The 21,811-nt window shown below is 45.6% G+C and overlaps 2 protein-coding genes across 4 annotated transcripts in view; one reads left to right on the top strand and one right to left on the bottom strand.

The window, feature by feature from the left end:
- Positions 1-21,811, top strand: part of XIRP1 (xin actin binding repeat containing 1) — a 291,979-nt gene that overhangs the window by 153,670 nt on the left and 116,498 nt on the right. The gene's annotated exons all lie outside the window — the stretch shown is intronic.
- The window catches only part of OXSR1 (oxidative stress responsive kinase 1), a 78,483-nt gene that overhangs the window by 25,208 nt on the left and 31,464 nt on the right, over positions 1-21,811 (bottom strand). For all 3 annotated transcript variants that reach the window (XM_053410157.1, XM_053410154.1, XM_053410155.1), the window contains exon 4: positions 13,442-13,583. In XM_053410157.1, the coding sequence (XP_053266132.1) occupies positions 13,442-13,583 (142 nt within the window). The remainder of the gene's footprint in view (positions 1-13,441; positions 13,584-21,811) is intronic.

The following is a 21,811-nucleotide window of genomic DNA, read 5'->3' as shown; positions in this document are numbered from 1 at the left end:
CTATTTCTGGGTTAGCGGAGTCTGTAACCTGAAGCATCTGTAACTTGAAGCATCTGTAACCCGAGGTACCACTGTACTGCTCGCCTGATTTATATGAAATAAGGTTGCCCCCCTGCCCTATAGGCATAAAACCACTGAGCCCCATTTCCCCAGCCCCCTGTAGCTCTGCAGCCCCTTCGGGGGCAAGGAAATATGCCTCCTTCCAAACTTTCACCACCTTCCAAACTTTCACCACTTGGATATCTGCATCAGAAGCCCTCAGTTGAAAACCGTGCTCCAGAGGCCAGCCTATCTCAACTTTGAGTCCCTGGAGTTGGTTGGTCTACAACTCTCATCAGCCCCAGCCAGCATAGCCCAATGGTCAGAGGTGACGGGGCATCTGAGGTCCTACCTTGGGGAAAGACTGATCTAGGTCAAGGGCTACCCAATACAGTGGTACCTCAGGTTACAGACGCTTCAGGTTACAGACTCTCCTAGCCCAGAAATAGTACCTCAGGTTAAGAACTTTGCTTCAGGATGAGAACAGAAATTGCACTGCGGCAGCGCTGGGCCCCATTAGCTAAAGTGGTACCTCAGGTTAAGAACAGTTTCAGGTTAAGAACAGACCTCCGGAACCCGAGGTAACACTGTATAGCGTCATCTAGTTGCTGATAGACTCTAACTCTCATTGTATGTCTCTGCTTCCCTCTCCTAACTGGGGTGTTTTTTCCTCTGAGATCAAGCAGGTATGGCCGTTGGAGCAGAAACCTGTCTTCATGCATGCCTGATGATCATGTATCCATTCGTTCACATTCACAAAAGTTTAATTAATTTTCATAAATACTTTTGCTCCACCTTTAAAAAGAAAAAAACCCAAGGCGGCATAGGAAAACAAACAAACAAGTGGAAAGTGCGTAAAATCTACCCCACCAGTCAAACACACCTTAGGATTACCGTATTTTTCGCCCCATAGGACGCACTTTTTCCCTCCTAAAAAGCAAGGGAAAATGTGTGTGCGTCCTATGGAGCGAATGCAGGCTTTCGCTGAAGCCTGGAGAGTGAGAGGGGTCGGTGCGCACCGACCCCTCTCGCTCTCCAGGCTTCAGGAAGCTATCCGCTAGCCGTGGGAGACCCAACTCTCCCACGGCTAGCGGAGCACTGCATTAATCCCGAAGCTTGGGGCATGCGGAGCTCAGCGCGCCCCAAGCTTCTGGGTGCCGGCAAGGTCTCCGCTAGCCGTCTAGACCTTGCCAGCACCCAGAAGCTTGGGGCGCGCTGAGCTCCGCATGCCCCAAGCTTCGGGATTAGCGCTCCGCTAGCCGTGTCTAGGCTGCGGATAGCAGCCTGCTTCCCGGAGCGTCGGGCGCCCTGAAAGCAGAGCGCCCAGCGCTTCGGGAACACATCCGCAGCGTGGGGACCCTTGCAGGAGTTCCCCACAGGGCTCCCCACGCTGCGGATAGCAGCCTGCTTCCCGGAGCGTCGGGCGCCCTGAAAGCAGAGCGCCCGGCGCTTCGGGAACACATCCGCAGCGTGGGGAGCCTTGCAGGAGTTCCCCACAGGGCTCCCCACGCTGCGGATAGCAGCCTGCCGCCCGGCACGAGGGGCGCCCTGAAGCAGAGCGCCCCTCGCGCCAGGCAGACATCCGCAGCGCGGAGAGCCCTGCAGGAGTTCCCCACAGGGCTCCCAACACTGCGGATAGCAGCCTGCTGCCTGGCGGGTGGGGCCCGCTGAAGCAGAGCGCCCCGTGCGCCAGGCAGACATCAGCCAGCCCCACAAGCTCGGGGGACAGCAGGGAGGCGCAGCGCCACTATCCCGCTGTTCCTCGACCTGGTTCGGTTTCCCTGACCTGCTTTTGGGGGGGAAATAAAGGGAAAATTTTTTCTCTTTATTTCCCCCCCAAAAAACTAGGTGCGTCCTATGGTCCGGTGCGTCCAATCGTGCGAAAAATACGGTAAATATACAAGCAACCATGACATTCATTTGATTTTGATCTGGAATTATGCTGCAAAGCGCAAGAAGCTGGTTTCTTGCAGAACCCTGTCCCCTCCCAACCGCTGAATGCTCCTTTTGTGAGCTCAGCGAAGCAGTCGTACACAGAAAGAAACAGCTGGTCCAACTTTAGCAACCTGGCAACCTCCAGATGTTTCCAGCTACAACTCCCATCAACTTGCTGGTGGGAAGCATAGCTCAAAACATCTGCAGGGCCCCAGGAAGGTGAGGGCTGGGGTAGTTCAGCGCCATCTCCTGTGACTTCTCCTCTAGCAATCCTGTGCAGTGTTCAAAATTCACCAGGCACATTTTGCACCTGGCTATTGGCCACTTGTGACCATGTGAAGATGCCTGGGTGCCTGGATGGGGTCAGCAAACTTTTTCAGCAGGGGGTCGATCCAATGTCCCTCAGACCTTGGCGGGGTGGGCGGACTTTTTATTTTATTTTTTAAAATGAACAAATACCTATGCACCACAAATAACCCAGAGATGCATTTTAAATAAAAGCACACATTCTACTCATGTAAAAACACGAGGCAGGCCCCACAAATAACCCAGAGGTGCATTTTAAATAAAAGGACACATTCTACTCATGTAAAAACACGCTGATTCCCAGACCGTCCACGGGCCGGATTTAGAAGCCAATTGGGCCGGATCTGGCCCCCGGGCCTTAGTTTGCCTACCCATGGTCTCTGCCATCTGGAGGTGCCTGCCTGGGAATTATTGGATGTTGAAAAGCAACACATTCTGGTCATTATATTTAATCTATGCAGTCATAATGAATTGCAGGACTAAAAAGTCATGTTGAAAAATACAACTTTCAAGCCACCTGGCCCCAAAATCGCAACTAGGCATTCCGTTTTAGTGACTGTAACCCTGGTTTAAGGAGCCATTTGGCACCAAGCTTATATATCTGAGTTTCTAACACTGATCCCGGAATCCCAAAATGCCTTCTTGCTCATTTGGATGCCAAGCCGATGAAATGTCCAGCCTTCCCACCATGGGTTTAAAGACACATTTATGGCCAACGTAACGCCAAGAGAGCTTCCAGAACTTGCAGCAAAACTCACTGTGTACAAATTAAACGACGCAAGCCACACTCCAACGAGCTTTTCTTAAATAAAAAACACATGGACCAGCTTGCTTAATATTACACAGAAGGAAACTTCATTGTATCTCTTTGTCCGCGGCCCATCTATTTACTTCCAGCAAGTGCCAAAGAGAAGCAAAAGCTTTTGTCCTCAGAATAATGGCTCTATTATTTGTTTTCATTTTGTTTCATAACCCAGGGAGAGGGGGAGAGCTTGGTTCCTCTCCAGAACAAAAGGGAATTTCCATTGAATGCTTCAGAATTCTTGAGGGAGCACCAGAGATGTCCCAGCTCACCACAAATCTTCCCTAAGAGGTGAAGACACCCATCTTCAAAATTTTGGAACCACTATTCGCTTTTCCCCCAGCATGGCATACTGGCTGCAGGGGTTGTTTTCAATTACTGGTACAATTTATCAGAACCATTTTTAAACGTTGCTTAATGGTGTGTTGACTTTTATCATCTGCTCTGCTGTTTTACTTTATTATTATTTCTAACAGTTTATTTCATGTTTTCCCGCATCGTAACAAACAACTTTTGGTCTTCTTATTGCAGATGGGTTTTGTTTTGCTTTTCATGATGTGTAAATGATGCTTACAGTATGAGAGACAGTGTGCAAATATTTTAATGAGGAAATCAAGCCGGACCCTAACTAATGGCTTTGTTTGAGCTCCAGAATATGAGACCAGAAGTCACAAAGCACCATCTCTCTCTCTCTCCTTAAGTATTTCCCTAAGACATAAGATGAGTCAGGTAGGTCTGACACAGTAAAAATATATATATAAAAAATAAAAATTGTCCAGTAGCACCTTAGAGACCAACTAAGTTTGTCCTGGGTATAAGCTTTCATGTGCATGCACACTTCTTCAGATACACACACAACTTATTTTTGTGCATGGACATATGTGTGTGTATCTGAAGGTGTGCATGCACACGAAAGCTTATACCCAGGACAAACTTAGTTGGTCTCTAAGGTGCTACTGGACAATTTTTTAATTTTTATATATATTTCGACAGCGTCAGACCAACCCGGCTGCCTACCTGACTCTAGAACCATGGAAGGCACCACATTGAACCGCATGAAGTGGAAGTCCATCAACCTCACAAAGAAACTTGCACTGGTACAGACTGATATCTCCTTTCTGACTAATTGCAAGAACCTGGACATTATACCTAAGGGTCTTAGAATTAAGAACCCTCTACGATCCACCTATCCTAGGTATCTGAAGAAGTGTGCATGAACACGAAAGCTTATACCCAGGACAAACTTAGTTGGTCTCTAAGGTGCTACTGGACAATTTTTTTTATTTTTTAATATATTTCAACATAAGAAGAGTGTGCTGGATCAGGCTAGCAGGCAACTTAGTCCAGCATCCTGTTCTCACAGTGGTCAATCGGAGGTCTAAGTGAAGATGTTCATAAGCAGGGCCTAAGCACAAGAACACACTCCCCTCCTGCTGTTTCCGGCAACAGGTGTTCAATAAAAACCCATGTATTCAGCTATAGCCATACCCAAATCAGACTGCAACCAGCCCACTCCACACTTCCAATAAAACCCATTTACTTGTTTTCTCCTCTAATCTTGGGGGAAAACAGGGAGAGTGCACTTAGATTCACCAAAAGCACAACACAAATGCAGGACGTCAGTTTTCTTTTTCTTTTTTAATGCTATTTATAGACCAAGGAGAGATAATATGTTCCGCTGCATTCTTAATGGCTGAGTAATTGGCCCCCTCCAGCTCCAAACATTACTGCCAAAGTAGCAAAAGCTTGTTAGGCGCTTTCCAATTACAGTAAACCTAGACATACGCCATCCATCTTTCCTGTGCATTGTCTGAGCGCTTAGTACAAATGCACGGCTGTCCAAGTGGGCTAGAGTCATCTGGGCATAATGGCTAATGTATCTGAACTGTAAACTATAAATTTCCAATGGCCTAACTTTTAATTTGGCCAGAGGAAACGATGCCAAGAATCTATACACAGAAACACACGTTAATTACCGTTGTGTGTGAGAGAGAGTATGCTAAAGCCAGCTCCTAACATGCTGGGCTGACTATCAGAATATCCGGTTGCACTTCTGTGTGACCACAAGACAGAACTCTGGACGGACATTAGAGCAGACTTGATATATTTTTAATATAAAATTTATTAGAGTTTATAAAGAAAAATGCAAAAGATTATTGTCAAATATTTGTTGTTGTTGTTCAAACAAAAACAACCCAGAGGCAAAACAGAGAGAGGGGGGAAACAAAAAAGAAAGAAAGAGAAAGAGATAAAGAAAAAGGAACTGCAAAGGAATTAAAAGAAAGAAAGTGAAGCTTTTCTTTTAGGGATTGTAGGAAAGGACATAAGAAGAAAGGACTGCAAGCTTTTCCAATATGCAGTAACGGCAGCCAGAATTGTGTTGGCCCAGAAGTGGAAACAAGAAGAGATACCGACGGTAGAAGAATGGAGATTAAAATTGACAGATTATGCAGAACTGGATAAATTAACTGGGAAAATTAGATATAGTAAAGATCAAAAGTTTATTGAGGACTGGGAAAAATTTGTGGACTATCTGAAAAATACATGCGGTGTTAACACAACGCTAGCGGGATTTCAAGAGGCACTGTAAAAAACAAATAAGTATTGTTTATTAGAAATATTAGGAGTAAGGAGGAATATTTCCAATACGAAAGAAGGGAATGTGTATTAAAGGTATAAATATGGATGATTGTCAGAGACGCTGAAGGAAGTCCAAAACAGTTATGATTTGTTGTATTCGGGATGAAATGTACAATTCGATGAAAACTAATAAAATTTATTTTAAAAAAAAAGAAAGAAAGTGGAAAAGAGAGAAAAAGAGAGAAAAATGAGAGATAAGTATAGAACTTCCGATTCTTCATCTGTCCACTATATATAAACATTATTCACTTCATCCACTCCAGTATCACACCTAATAAAGCCACTTTCTATAAACAATTATCTTCAGTTCTCAAATCCAAATGTCACTATTTCTTTTTCAGTCTATGAGTGGTTTCTAACCTTTAGTAAATGTTAACAATGAATTTCTCTTATTAAGCATGTCAGTTTCGCCACCCCTGAAGCAGATGTGATTCTTGACGGCAGGGGTCACTAGTGCCACCCCAATGGCGCCTGCATGCGCACCCTTTTGCTTTGCCCCACATAACTGAATGGCAGCCATTTATTCCCATGAGGAACAGGAAAGAGCTACACCTGGGGCAGTGTTACAGTGGAGCCAACCATCCAGTTGAACATTGGCTTCCATGCCAGACATCCTTTGCCTCTGCGCATATCCAACCCAAGAGCAACTAATTCTTCACCACACTGATGGGAGACGGAGCCCAGAGTGGCTGGGGAAACCCAATCAGGTGGGCAGGGTACAAATAATAAAATTAATAATAAAATTTTTATTATATCTAGAGCAGGCATGTCCAAAGTCCATTTCGGGGGCCTAAACTGGCCCACCAGTCGGTTTAATCTGGCCCCTGCGGCAGTTTATTTCCTGGGGTAAAATCCTAAAAAACCCTCTACAACTTCAACCCTAAAAAATAGCTCAACTTTTTTTACAACTTTGGGGTAAAATCATTAAAAAGCTCAACAATTTCAGTCCTAAAAAAAAGGTTAACAACTTTGGTTGGCCCTTTGGTCAGCCCTCACGGCCCTTCATTTCATCAAATATGGCCCTCTTTGAAAAAAGTTTGGACACCACTGATCTAGAGGAAACCACATGAGCGAGCCTTGTGCTGGGGGTCTCAGCAGATGGCTTTCAACTCGAAGTGCCAGGGATTGAACCTGCGACCTTCTGAATGAACTGCTCTGACTCTGAGCCATAGCTGTCAACTTTCAGATTTGAAAATAAGGGATCAGCAGCCTCGAAAATAAGGGATCAGCAGCCTCACCTGTCCCGGGGACAGTCTACAGGATATCTAACAATCTGGGATAGCAGCGGGAAACGGCACTGGAATAAGGGAATTTCCCGCAAAAAAAGGGAAGGTTGACAGCTATGCTCTGAGCTATGGTCTTTCCACAGTCGAAGAGCAAACTTGGTTAGCCTTATCCATAGTTAAGGTCGGTGCCAACACAGCCCTTATCTGTGAGGTTAAGGCCAAGGGGAGGGCGGAAATCCACTCCCCAAGACAAGAGGGGACTAGAATCAAATAACCCCATGAACCCTTAAATCCCTCCATCGTGGTTAACATCATGTGCCTACAGCAGCCCCTACGTTTCTCAAGGGCAAGAAAGAGTAACGCTGTTAACTGGCAACAAGTTTCAATCAATTTTAAGCTCTGGAGGCCTTGAAGCAATAATAATAATAATAATAATAATAATAATAATAATAATAAATTTTATTTATACCCTGCCCTCCCCAGCCAAAACAAGGCTCAGAGCGGCTAACATCAAATATATAACATATTACCATAAAATCAAGCAACCAATTAAAATACATCCTAAAATCAAATCAGAATCAAAGTGAAATCTAATCAGATGGCAACCCGCAAATTAGGGATGGGCACCTTAAATGCTCACCAGGCCTATCTGTTTATACTAATCTTATATGAACCTGTGAGAAAAGTTGAGGGGCCACTTTCATGTTAAGTTCTTATAAGGAGAGAGGGGGAGTCAGACTAGACCCCGGCCAAAGGCCTGGCGGAACAGCTCCGTCTTGCAGGCCCTGTGGAAAGATGTCAGATCCCGCAGGACCCTGGTCTCTTGTGACAGAGCATTCCACCAGGCTGGGGCCACAGCCGAAAAGGCCTTGGCCCTGGTCAAAGCTAGTTTAATTTCCTTGAGGCCCAGGAGACCAAGAGGAGAGGAGAGACTGGGTTCCACATCCTTATGCCAACCTCCCCACTAATCTTTTCTCCTGACCTCCTTGTTCCCACCAGATTTCTCCTCTTACAACTCCCCTGAAGCAAAAACCATCTGATGCCAGAAAGAGGATGGGGAAAAGAAAAGAATCGCAGGAGACAATGGTTAACACAAGAGTTGCAGGCCTTGATAGTCTCCATAGCAATTCTGTGGAGAATGGATTTTCCTCTTCTTCAAAATTAAAAACACACACACTCCCAACTGCAGCATCTGTGAGCAATCTTGTCAAAGCATTACTCAGGATCCCAGAAATATGAGTCGGCATCCAACAGGGGAAGAGCCGCGTTCTGTTCCTACGCTTCCGGGGGCCTTGACCAATCTTTTGAGGAATCAAATATTACAGCTGACATTTTTTCCAATTTTGCGCAGCTCGGATTTGGAATTTCTGACATGCAAGGAGGAGAGATTGGAGAAAGGAGCGCATTTAAGCAGTGGGAAAATATATATCCCTGCAGGGCTCTTTGGGGGAAAGGGAAGGGTTTTTTTTAAAAAAACCAAACAATTAAAATAGTATGCATAAATGTCAACACTTTACGACGACAGGAAACTTCATAGAGCAGAATGGAGCGAAAATCGCGATGTCTTGAATTACTCAGATTCTGGAAACAATATTCTTGGAAGGTGTATGTATGCAGTCAGGAAAGGTTTTCCTCTGTCTTCCCTGGGATCACCAGGGATAGCCAGACTTAGGGAAAATATAAAACAGAAAAGCAGCCCTGTGGGATCAGAACACAGGCCAGCACACAGGGCTCCCTGCCCCAAAACCTGCAAAGCCGCTAAGCTGGCTGGGCCAATTGGTCTGACTCTGTGGAAGGCAGCATCCTCTGTGCCACTCTGGGAATCTCCAAAGCAGAGCAAAGTGGAAGCAGCCATCCCTAGTGGTCTTCAGCACCCATTAGGCAGAAATATGCTACCACTGTCCAAACAGGGCACAAAGCAACCGTACCTAATCCCAATCCTTTCCAACGAAGCATATGAGCTGGTGATCGATGCCGTGCCTTATGAAGAACACAAAAGCAAGAAAAACACAAGCTTGCAGATGTGCGTCTCCTACAGCCACACATGTTGATGATGGGCTACATCTCCCATTGCCAGGGCTGGGTGTGCCCAGTGTTAGAAACTCTTGATATATAAGCTAGGTGCCAAATGGCTCATTAAACCAGGGTTACAGTCACCAAGGGACGTGGGTGGCGCTGTGGTCTAAACCACAAAGCCTAGGGCTTGCCGATCAGAAGGTCAGTGGTTCGAATCCCCTCGACAGGGTGAGCTCCTGTTGCTCAGACCCAGCTCCTGCCCACCTAGCAGTTCGAAAGCACGTCAAAGTGCAAGTAGATGAATACGTACTGCTCCGGTGGAAAGGTAAACAGCATTTCCGTGCGCTGCTCTGGTTCGCCAGAAGCGGATTAGTCATGCTGGCCACGTGACCCGGAAGCTGTCTGCGGACAAATGCCAGCTCCCTTGGCCTATAGAGTGAGATAAGCGTGCAACCCCAGAGTCGTCCGTGACTGGACCTAATGGTAGGGGTACCTTTACCTTTACCTTTTACAGTCACCAAAATGCCTAGTTGCCATTTTGGGGCCAGGTGGCTTGAAAGTTGTATCTTTCAATACAAATTTTTGGTTCTTGAGATTTGCTCTGATAGTGCAGATAAAATACCACAGATAGAATTCTACAGGGTGTGTTGCTGGTGTGTGAAAACAGGCAAGATCCAAGGATCCCCAGACACGCACTGTATGTTGTCATGCCATGCTGCATGGAACTGATGGGAGCCAGAGTCCAACCGCAGCAGGAGTCCAACAACATCCGGAGCAGCCACAGGATCCCCCTCCTCTGCTGCAAGAGATTTAGGCCCTGAGTCTACCTTTGCTCACTTTCAATGGTACCCAGGTCAGCTTTCAGAATGTCCCAAGCAAACCTTTCTATTTCAGCCATGTCGACCGACTGTAGAGAGCACCTGTGTGTAGCCCCAACAATCCGGCATACCAAAAAGGAAAACCTCCCGAAGCTAAGAGGCATTTTTTGAAAAACAAAAACAACAACACACATAGTATTATTGCTTCCTCTCCAAGCTTGTCAAAATATTCAGTTACACAAGAGCTGATCATAAGCTCAAAGGCATCCAGGAGAGAGAGAGAAGAAGAGAGGGGGGGGGGGAGAGAGAGAGAGAGAGAGAGAGAGAGAGAGAGAGAGCGAGCGCGAAAACGAACAAGAACTTCCATCCAGTTAAGCTAACCATGACTGGCTTGTCAGAAAGCTATTTAAAAAAAGAAAAAGCAGCACCACCTGAAAGGGCTTAAGTTTCAAACTCTGCCCAGTAACTTCCCAGCAACTCTCCCATTTGCTTTGGTTACAGATTATAGAGGATCATCCATCAAGCAACTGGACACATGATAATCCATGAACAAATGCAAAGGCAAGGCAAGTGTCCAGAATTGGGAGTGGTGCAAAATATTTAACACATCAACTGACTCTTGTCACTCAGGCCTGGGAGTGGGTCTCCTTTTCCCCCTCCTTAGTCACAGAACACACTCCCTGGCCTTCAAAGCCTCTGGGATTAACCGCAGTGCAACACACCTCTGGCACACCAGGGCAACCTTTGAAGACCATGGAGGAGTTTGCAGGTGGTACAGAGTCCATTATCTGGATGCTCAACAGGGATTGCTCACCTGCAGCACTTTACACAGGAACCTAAGGTGCTGCCTTCACCTGAGTCAGATCTTTGAACCACCTAGGTCAGGACTGCTTACACTGACTGGTGGCAGCTCTTTGGGGTTTCAAGCTGTGAGTTTTTCCCAATCCTACCCGGAAATACGGGGAATTGAACCTAGAACTTCCTGCATGCATGGCAGCTTCCCAACTGGGCTGTCTTCCACAGCAAACAAAAGTTCCCAAGCCAAATCTCCCCTAAACCCTTGCCAAAGAAGCTTGGGGAAAATGTTGCTCATGGCAAGAAGCCCAGTGTTAAGAGAGAAGTCACTTGCATCAGATGGTGGGTAATTCTCCCTTATCCTGTTTAGGGCTGGGCAATATATCAATATATCATCCAAAACCGGTTTGAAGTCCATATTGTGATTGATTTCATAGTTTTTGACCTGGCAATACATTGTGAATCATGATGTGTTTGGGGCTGGGCGATATATCGTTGAACAACCAGTTTCAAGTCCATATCATGATGCTGGTTTCATAAATTTTGACTGGACAATATAGTGTGAATCATGGTGTGTGTGTACTCTACAAAAATCACGATGTGGGGGAAACCATGAAGCCAGCCAATGCTTCTACATACTTATTTCAGACATTGAAACATATCAGTATACTGCAATGTTTAGCTGGTGATATATCGCGATGTTGAAAACCAGATATCGCCCAGCCCTACTTTATCTCAGATGTAGGGAACTGAACTGGGCCAGTTGGCCAGGTTCTTGATTCCCCCACCCACCGAAGGCCAACTTTGGCAGTTGATTGGCGGCAACTGCAAAGCCTTTTTGAAGTCCACTTGCAGGTGTGGCTGCGATCCAAGCTACACCTGAAAGTGAACTTCAAAGGAGCTAACAGTGATCCCTTAAAGATGCCCCTGTCCAAGAAAGCACACCTTCAAAGGCACTTGCTGACAGCACCAATCAGCTGGCTGCAACTGACAGCGAGCTTGCAAAGGAACGATCAGGTGCTCGCTTTAAGCTCCTAGTCGTTCCTTTGTCCTTGCCTGCTCAGAATCTGTTGCTGGGTTAGGGGCAGGTGGCCACGGTTTGGGGAAAACAACCTGGTGGGCCAGTTGGACCCAGACTAGGCCTAATTACACCCACAGGCCCAGCAAGATTTAACTGATTAAATTTGAGGCCGCTCTGAACTTTTACGCATTATTTCATTTGCTGCTGCAGTTTTTGTTGTTGTTCTCTTTTAAATTGAATTACTTTTATTGTGAAAGTCATATGCTATTCTTTGTGACGTGAACCGCCTTAAGAAGGCCAAACAGCCCTCAAAGACAGCAAACAAATACCTAAATTCCTCCCCGCCCCCTTTTTGTTAATACCCTGAACTCCTGTAGGAGGCCCAACAAGTAACTAGCTAATGCAAGATGCTATAAAGTGTACTGGGTCCTACACACCGACACCTTTAAGCTTGTAGTAGGTAGAACTTATACTTCTCCTGCTCTTGAAGGCTTGAGGGAGGGTAGTGAAACCAGTACATTTTTAAAGGGTAAAAAATAAGCAAATATGGCTTAATCTTTGAAAATGTTAAGACAAGAAAGCCACATGTAGCCATTTACTCCATAAACTTATATTTTAAAAGAAAGGAGAGTGTTTGAATTAACACTCATCTGCAGGGTCTTAATGTCTCTCTCTGTCCTTCCCTCTCTCACACAAACACTTCAGGTCCCTGCCAATGCACTCCTTTAATAGCTTGACCTGTTCTTCCCATCATCTCCTCTCAAAACATACGATAACTAAGGGGGAAAGCAGGCTCCACTCCAGAAAGACACTCCCTTCTCACTCCGCCAATAAGCTGGGTGCCAAATTTGGTCAGATGTACTAAAGGCATTTGTCCTGCCTCCACGCCATGGCTCTGATGGTACTGGGCTGCTTTTCTGCTAAAGGTGTGAGCTATGACTCAGGCCTTCCGCTGCACAGGCCCCGAACAATCATTTTATTGTGCTAACTTGGATAAGCTGCTTGGAGCTTATTTCTTCCACAAAGCCTTGAAACTCCTCTTCCGATTCAGCTCCACGTCTAAGCAGGCAAGCAGACGCACCCCAAGAACAACGTCTGTTTGGAGCTGGTCCTCAAGGGGGGGGGGAAAGTGTCTATACAATGACAGCTGTCTTTGGAGGCACCCGTGCACTGAAAACGTAACACATAAACCTGGCAATCGTGGATGCAATTGGCAGTACTTCTCAGCATGCAAAAAGCTGAGAGAGGGGGAATCCAGAAATTATCAAAAGAATGGCCTGACCAGTGGAAAATGAGAGGGTGGAAACATCTTCGAGTTTCAGAAATGCATTATTTCATAGAATTACGGTATTTTGCAATGCAGGTTGTAGTCAAAGGCGGAAAAGGCTGTTGCTAAGTGGGGAACCACTGCCAGCCAGTGTAGACAGTGCTGAGCTTCATGGACCAGTTCAGCATTTTATTTTATTTTTTAAAAGCAGAGACAATATTAATAAAAAGAAGCCTTCAAACTTCAGGAGGGAAGTGTATGAGGGCAGTAAATGGCTGGATATTAATTCCAGACCAACAACAAGCAAAGGCAAAATGTGTCAGAAGTGCTAAAGTGGGTGCAATGCACAGGGGCACTCCCAAACACTGGGTCCTGTATTCAAATCGTGACTCAGGCTTGCAAGGCGGTTCTAGAAAGAGAGTGTGTCAAGTTTGCCTCTGCCGCTGCTCTTAACATATCAGATGAAAACAAATGTGACCTGCCTCACACACACAAAAGGAAAAGACTGGGAGGCACGTTGATCCCACAAGAAGCACGATATAAGACAGCAAGTTATAAATGCAGTAAGAGATCCACCTGTGGATTTGTCCGTTTTTATGCAGGTATTCCAGTCCTTCCAGCACCTCCTTCAGGATCGTGGCTATCACAGGTTCATCCAGCACTCCGCTCTTGTGTTCTCCTTTTGCCACAATGTGCTTAATAACATCCAGAACAGACCCTATATGGAAGGGAAGAAACATGTTAGTAAAATTGGGGGCAGCGCTTGATTACACCACCAGTTATCTCAAGATATTCATCCTCTCATTTGCGTCCAGCTTCATGTAGTTGATAGGGAATGGGTGACTCGTAAGCCACCTAATGATATTTGCACCTCACTCAATGAATGCTCTTGAACGCCTTTTGATGGGCTTACCTCTGTGTCCCCAGCACTCAGAGTAAGCCCCCACGGAACATAGTTCCTGCACAGCTGCCAGTTTGCATTGGCAAGTCCTGATAAGTTACTTGTGTCATGGCTCAGTTCTAGAACATCAGTGAAACCATAGTTCAAGGAAGCTTTGCCTGCAGTTTGGTGAACAGATGAACAGCTTGCAGTTAGCTGGGAAGCCAGATTCAGAAACCATGTAGGCTGGCAAACGTGTGGTTTGTTCTGTTCAAACATTCTGCCAAGCCAGTGTTCCTGCCATGGCTCTGCCTCCCAATTATTGAATGCTGAATGCAGAAATGGCTGAGAAGAAAGGCAAACAAGCAGCTCCAAACCATGATCTGCCTGTTATATGTGCTCAAACCATGGTTTGGGTGCTGAACGATGGGAGTATACAAACTACTGCTTGCTATATTTTTGCCTGCATTTGGACATTTGAGTTTAACTATGGTTTAGCCTTGTAAGTATGATCCCAGCACAGGTGTGCGTACACACCCATGTGTGAGAGCAAGGATATTAAACTATGGTTTGGACATAATGCTAAACCATAGCTTAGCTTTCCCTTGGACTGTAGTGGCTGGACCACACTATCGAAAGAGTAAAAGGAGCAAGGAAAGGTTGTTAGAAAGGAAAGCAGGGGTGGGGAACTTGTGGCTCTCCAGCTATTATGGGAATCTCAGCTCCCTTCAGCTGAACCTAGCACAGCTCATGGGCAGGTATGTTTGGAACTGGGTATCCCATAATACCCGCAGAAGCAGCAGTTATGCAGCCTTTGAAATAAAGCATCTTGCGTGAGACATTTAAGCAGGTAGAATTAGGGCTGAGCTACCAGTTCTGCCCAGCACCTCCCATCTCTCTTTCTCTTTCTTTCTTTCTTTCTTTCTTTCTTTCTTTCTTTCTTTCCTTCCTTCTTTCCTTCTTTCTCTCTCTCTCTCTTTCACTTGAATGCAACTTGTGTGACGATGCTACTAAATCAAAGTGTCTGCAACAGTAATTTGTGGAAAGGATTTAGGAAATCCAGCCACCATCCCCAAAGTGTGCCAAGAGCTGGTCCTAATCTAGCTTTTAAAATATATATATTTAAAAAGGTCAATAAAAAACCTTAGGGTGCTTATAGGCCTCAGATATTGCAGCAGCAATTTAATTTGGAATAAAAGTTACAGAGAGTTCATTGTGCTTAGCCTGGGGATTAACGTTTCACGGTGGGGGAGACTGCCTGCCCAGGCTTGTTTCGGGGAGTTTCAAAAGCCTAGAATCCTTAAGACTCACCCCCATTGAAAATTAAGTTTAAACAGTATTTATTTTGGATTGCCGATTAATCCAGAATGACAGTTAGCACCACTAAGACCCGATAAACATGTATGCAGGAAGGGGAGGTGGCTCAGTCTGGAACCAACCCGGCCTCCTCCTAAACTTTCTACCCTGAGGTGATTTTTTCCTACCTCCTTTCGACTGCTGAGGAATTCCTGCATATCCTCAACCAAAACCCAGAGCACCACACAGCATTACAGTGGTACCTCTGGTTGCGAACGGGATCCGTTCCGGAGCCCCGTTCGCAACCTGAGAGGAATGCAACCCGGGTCTGCGCACGCGCAGGTCGTGATTCACTGTTTCTGCGCATACGCGTGATGTCATTTTGCGCGTCTGCGCATGAGGCGAAACCCGGAAGTAACCCTTTCCGGTACTTCCGGGTCGCTGCGGGACGCAACCTGAAAAGATGTAACCTGAAGCAAACGTAACAAGAGGTATGACTGTATAGGCCTTGCACTGAGGTTGCGTACACACATACACACACTACTTTTAAAACACATCTGAAGCACATTATTTCCCTCCCAGAATTCTGGGCACTGTAGTTTGCCCCTCACAGCAACTATAATTCCCAGCAACTCTTAACAAACCACAGTGCCCTGAATTATTTGGGCGTGAGGAAATGTGTGTCAAAGGTATGGCATAGACAAGACGGCCTTAGTGCTTTCACATAAGCACCCACACACAGCCTTGACCCCCCCCCAAGCGTTCATCAGTGGCTCAGGACTGTGGCAAGACTACCACATGGTGCTGCCAACTGACCCAAGAAAACTGCCTGATTTGCTCCTGTGCTTTTCACTTTGCGGAACGTTTTAAAATCAGTGAGCTGAAACAGCAGGAAACCACCTTTAAAAAAAACCAACACAAATGGGGGTGTTTGTTTCTGCCAGTTGTCCAGACCTATTTTATTTGCAATATTTATGTGTTAATCCAACAACCAATTTCTGGGCTGATTATTGTATTCTAAGACATAACTAGTAGTAACACATCAAACCATATTCTCTCCCTTCCTACACTTTCTTCTTGGAAAAGATATTCCCTTCCTCCAGCTGGGGGAACAGGGATATATGGGAGCACATTGTATTTAAGAAGGAAAACTCCAGCTAATGCCTTGCTTGGGAGAAGGCTCTGAAATCACCCCATACTTAGAATGACCAACAGCTCCTCAATTTAGTGAGCTAGGAGCAAGCCTGGTATAATGAACTATGCTGGGTTTGGAGCAGCAAGATCTGGGTACAAATTCTTGCCCAGTCATGAAGGTCAGCAGGGGGCACTGGGCTAAATCACTACTTCTAAGCCCAACCTGCCTCCCAGGATGGCCGAGAGGATAAATATGGGATAATCCCCACGTGTGCCACGTTGAACTTCCTGAAGGAGGAAGGGGGTTCAAGTGCACCACTATCCACTGCACTAGTTGTCCCCAATCCAATGCCCTCCAGGTGATGTATGGCCAACAACTCCCATCAGCCTCATTGGCCATGCTCTTTTTTGGCTGCGCTTTTTCTGAATCGTTAGCAACTCTACAAAATGTCTTAAGCCGCTCTGTGTGTGTAGATCAAGGGCAGCCAACAAATGTAGGACTACAACTCCCATAAGCACCAGCCAGCACTGCCCAATGGTCAAGGATAATGGGAGTTGTAGTCCTACATCATCTAGAGGGCACTATGTACATAATTCTTAGATGGAAGTAACAATAGATAATTCGCTACAAGGCAGCCTCTTGTGTTCCTGGTTTGAAATAAACCATAGTGGAACTCCTCAGCCCTCAACCCATCCAAAAATAATAGCTTCAAGAGGTTAATGCCTCAACCTTGCAAGAAGCAAATAAAGCAGGCATCATTAAAAGCATTTTAAAGGGAAGATACAAATATAGATTGAAGGGGAAGATAACCAAGGCATCCAAGGAAAATACTAGGCCATGAGATGAAGCTGGTACCAAACCCAGCCTCTCCTAAGTGTTTGGAAGCATCCAGGTTCAAGGTTAAGATGCTTAAGAAGTAATGGAAGCATCAGAAAGAGTGCTCCTTAGAAAAAAGATTCAAAGGCACAAGCAAAAGCCTCTGACATGTTCTTCACTGTTTTGGGGAAGCTGACAAGATAATGGAATTTCAAAAAAGCCACCTCCTTGCCATGGCAAATGCCATGTGAATCACCAAGAGATAAATGTTTATGCCTCCAGGACCCACAATAACATCTGAAAAGGCGTATTTATGCTGCCTCATGCATCACTGAAATTGCTAGTTAGCCTCCGGTTGCAGACATATGTTGGAAATAAAAATAGGGCAAGAGGCAGCGAGAAGGGGGAGTGTTTGTGTGTGTGCAGACCTAAGTGGGTATTCATGGGCCACTCAGCAGGAAAGCAAGTCATGAGCAGAATGAGAAATGGGAGAGGCCGGAGACTCCCAGCTCCCCCCTCCCCCCCAAAAAAAAGAAAAGAAAAAAGGAACTGTTTGGATTAGGATGTGCAAATGTTGAGACACAGCTATGGATGCAACAGGCACTGGTAGCTATAATAAATGAATGAATGATTAGGATCCTGGCTTCCATACCTGCTTTTCACTAAGGCAACCTGCCCAGTTTAATATGCAAACAGCCTTGCAAAGGTGCGTCTAGACATTATGTAGCCGCACCAAGACACATTCTCAAAAGCTCTTCTCATCTTCTCTCAATGAACTTCATCAAGCCCCCTTCAGCCCCCTTAATAATGCTCCCTGAAGGGTTGTTCATTTTCAGTGGTCCAATTATAGGCACTTCAATGCTATTAATCTGTGCAAAGCTGTGCTTGAAATGGGTTTCTCCCTTCTAAAGCCAACCAACAGCAATGACATCAAGTTTCTGGTCCTCATGAATTGCAATTATTTATTTATTTGTTAAAACTTCTTCCAGAACAGAATGGAGTGGCATTTCCAAAAAGTGAAAATGTAAGGTGGATATAAGTATAAATTAGGCTATGAGGCTCAAAGAACAGCCCTATCCAGCAAGTTTATTATAAAGCTGAACCTATCACACCCCAGCTCAAGACATACTTCAACTTAATTTTGTTGAGCCATTCTTTAACTTGTCCATATATTAATCCAGAGAGGCTTCACTTTTCCTGCCCTAGAGAGAGGGAGTTTTACGGAGTAGTTAAAATTCTTTTCCAAGGAGAGGAAGTGACACACCCTGAACTCCCTGTGGGAAAGAGATGATCGCAGTTAACAAAACACACGGGGAAAGAAATGTGATTTAGAGAAAGTTACTAGACAGTCTGCAGACTGAGAGCGAAACACTGCTTTGCCTTCAGCGACTTCCTCCTTGCTTATGAAGTCATCCACTGACTTGGGAGTTTCATAGAATCATAGACTTGTAGAAGCTTTCCTCAACTGGCAGAAGAATCTCTGTTGTGAAAGCTATTCTGGAAAACTAACCTGCTTATAAAACTCAAGAGGGATTCAGCTCTAGAGCTTTGGAAACCCCAAGACAACTCCCTTCCTCAAGGGAAGGCTGCTTCACACATAGCAAAAATCCTACACAGAAGGCACTTTGATGTAGGGAAATATGTAGTATGAAACTTATATGTAGACCACTCCACTTCAACCTGCACACCAGCTACACACTATTTCCTACACACAGATCACTTTTAGCTGGGCATGTTTAGCCTGGAGAGCTGGGCATGTTTAGCCTGGAGAGCTGGGCATGTTTAGCCTGGAGAAGAGGAGGTTAAGGGGTGATATGATAGCCATGTTCAAATATATAAAAGGATGTCACATAGAGGAGGGAGAAAGGTTGTTTTCTGCTGCTCCAGAGAAGCGGACACGGAGCAATGGATCCAAACTACAAGAAAGAAGATTCCACCTAAACATTAGGAAGAACTTCCTGACAGTAAGAGCTGTTCGACAGTGGAATTTGCTGCCAAGGAGTGTGGTGGAGTCTCCTTCTTTGGAGGTCTTTAAGCAGAGGCTTGACAACCATATGTCAGGAGTGCTCTGATGGTGTTTCCTGCTTGGCAGGGGGTTGGACTCGATGGCCCTTGTGGTCTCTTCCAACTCTATGATTCTATGATTCTATGATTCTATGATTCTATGATTCTATGAAACCAGGAAATGTGCCGAGTTTTAAGTAGCTGATCTGAAGGAACTAATATTCAAGGCTATCTGGGTTAGAATCTGAGTTGATGAGGATGGCTTGCAAGCCACATTCCCTGACCCCTTTGCTTGTTGCAGGAGGTCCATGGCTTGAGCATCTCCAACAGCTGGCTGTCTAGCCTTTGCCTGAAGACCACCAGGGAGGGAAAGCCTACCGACCCCATCAGGTTAATCAGTCCATTGTCAGACTGCCCTACCATCAAGAAGTTGTCTGTCATGGACAAAGGTTCCAAAGCAGACAAGTCAATGCAAAGTAGGGTGAGATGGAAATGACCAGCTTGAACACAAATTCTAAAGGAATCAATTGGTGTTCCTCATTGCTAGGCATTAGAGTTTTACAGCAGGAGGGAGGAACAGAGTGAGAGAGAGAAAGAGAGAGAGAGAGAGAGAGAGAGAGAGAGAGAGAGAGAGAGAGAGAGAGAAATGAAAGACGCACAGTCATCACTCAAGAACCTTTCCCTTCCCTTCTTTTACCCCTCCCTCTTCAAATGCCAGGTAAAAGAGACTTAACGAGATAATTAAGGGAGAGGAAAAGGTCAATAAAGAGCTGATTTATGACACATGCTGGAAGAGCCTTGCGTGCGTAACTAAGAACTGCACTCTCTCCGAAGACAGGAAGCAACGTTCCTCAGAAAAGGGAGATAGAATCTGAAGTTGCTGCATGCGGGGAGGCTGCCAGCTCAACCTCGTGGGAGTCTTGACAAATTGCAGCTACACCGAGGATCCCGAGCAACAGGTCTGAACACCAAAGCAGCAACAAAAGAAAGAAAGAGGGTCCAAGAATAGGGATGCCAACTGATTGAGGCCATTTTCACCAACTAAACTTGTGCCTTTTAACAACTCAAGTTTAAATGCATACCAAGAAACAGGTAGTCTACCAAAAATAAAAAGTGGTTCTTGAAATATCCTACTCTGCTTTCTTCATCCTTTAAAGATGTGAAGAAAAGTCAGGTCTGAAAGAGCATCAGTTCCCCTCATCCCAACCAGGTGAAACAGATTCTCCCTCCTCAGTCACCTTCCCTCAAGCTTTTCTGGATTATCAAGTAATCTATTAATATTCCTGCTATTTTCACAAGATGTCTCTGGCAGGGTTGAGTGGGTAGGTTTAGCTAGGGCAGGGGTCAGCAACCCACAGCTCCGGAGCCGCATGTGGCTCTTTTACACCTTTGCCGCGGCTCCGGGGCGGATACTAGCAAGGGGAGGAGGCGCATTGTGCGCCCCGACACTCCCCACTGTGGCGGGCGCTGTACTGGCTGTGACGTCGCATGGGGGCGGTGCGTGCGTTAGTCACGCACCGTCCCAATGTCACCTTCCCGGTTTTGCGGCTCCCAGGTTTTTTTTCTTCGGAAACGGGTCCAAGTGGCTCTTTTTGTCTTAAAGGTTGCAGACCCCTGAGCTAGGGTATTATTAATGTCTGCAAGTGAACACAAGCCATCCTTTTAATTTCTACCAAAAAATTAAAGGTAATTGGCCTAGATCCAAAGAGCATCTGGCGAAGTTGTGTTCAAACAGGGCTTTGCAACCTCTCCAGTTTCCTGCTAGAACCAACTGCTCCCTCCTCTGCCAAGAGCCATTCCTGGGGGTTACAGGACTGCTAGTGTCAGGGGTGGGTGGGAGGAGCAAGAACAGAAGTTCTGCTCAAATAAGGGGTCCTCGTACCATGTCGCTGTGGCCATGCACTGCATTCACACATTTCCAAATCACTTCTTTATGACATCCAAATAGGTCAAACTTTGGCGCAACCCATAGTTTGTTTCTAAGTCTAGTTAGTAGGCAAGCTACAATTTGTCATTTATGGATGTAGGCAAGCTACAATTTGTCCATTATGGATGTCAAAACAAACTATAGTGTGCCAAACCAGGAAGTGAGGCAATCTCAAAGACTCATGGGTAGTTTGCAGGCCTCAGACATAATAATCATGATCTTTCTTCTTCTTTGGTGATCCCTCGTAGCCAAGTAAGATTGTCTTCCATAAACACGGTTTTAACAATGAGTCCGTAAGTGACTGTGGAGGCCTATTCTGGATCCACACATCCTTCCACAGTGGGGACATTGGTTTCCGGGCGGGAGTTGATCACGGTGTGGATTTGCCAAGCGTGCCTTCCTCTTAGCACGTTTCTCCCTTGTGTCCTGAGTTTGAGTGTCTTCAAAGCCCATGACACCTTTGGTAAAGGCTGTGCTCCAACTGGAGCGCTTGCAGGCCAGTGTTTCCCAGCTGGCAGTTTTATACTACCTTTTTTAAAGATTTGCCTTGAGAGAGTCTATAAACCTTTTTTTGTTGACCACCAGCAATACGCTTTCCATTTTTAAGTTCGGAATAGAGTAGTTGCTTTGGAAGTCGATAACCAGGCATCCGCACAACATGACCAGTCCAATGAAGTTGATGTTGAAGAATCATTGCTTCCACACTGGTGATCTTTGCTTCTTCCAGTACACTGATATTAGTTTGCCTGTCTTCCCAAGTGATGTGTAAAATTTTTCGGAGACACCATTGATGGAATCTTTCGAGGATACCCAAGCTATGACTAGGGCTGGGTGTTATGTCGCTATATCGTCCAAAACCGGTTTGAAGTCCATCTTGTGATATCAGTT

This window comes from Podarcis raffonei, chromosome 12, assembly GCF_027172205.1.
Source record: "Podarcis raffonei isolate rPodRaf1 chromosome 12, rPodRaf1.pri, whole genome shotgun sequence".
NCBI classification, from domain to species: domain Eukaryota; kingdom Metazoa; phylum Chordata; class Lepidosauria; order Squamata; family Lacertidae; genus Podarcis; species Podarcis raffonei.
Note: the sequence above shows the minus strand (reverse complement) of the source record. Positions and strands in the feature narration are given on the sequence as shown.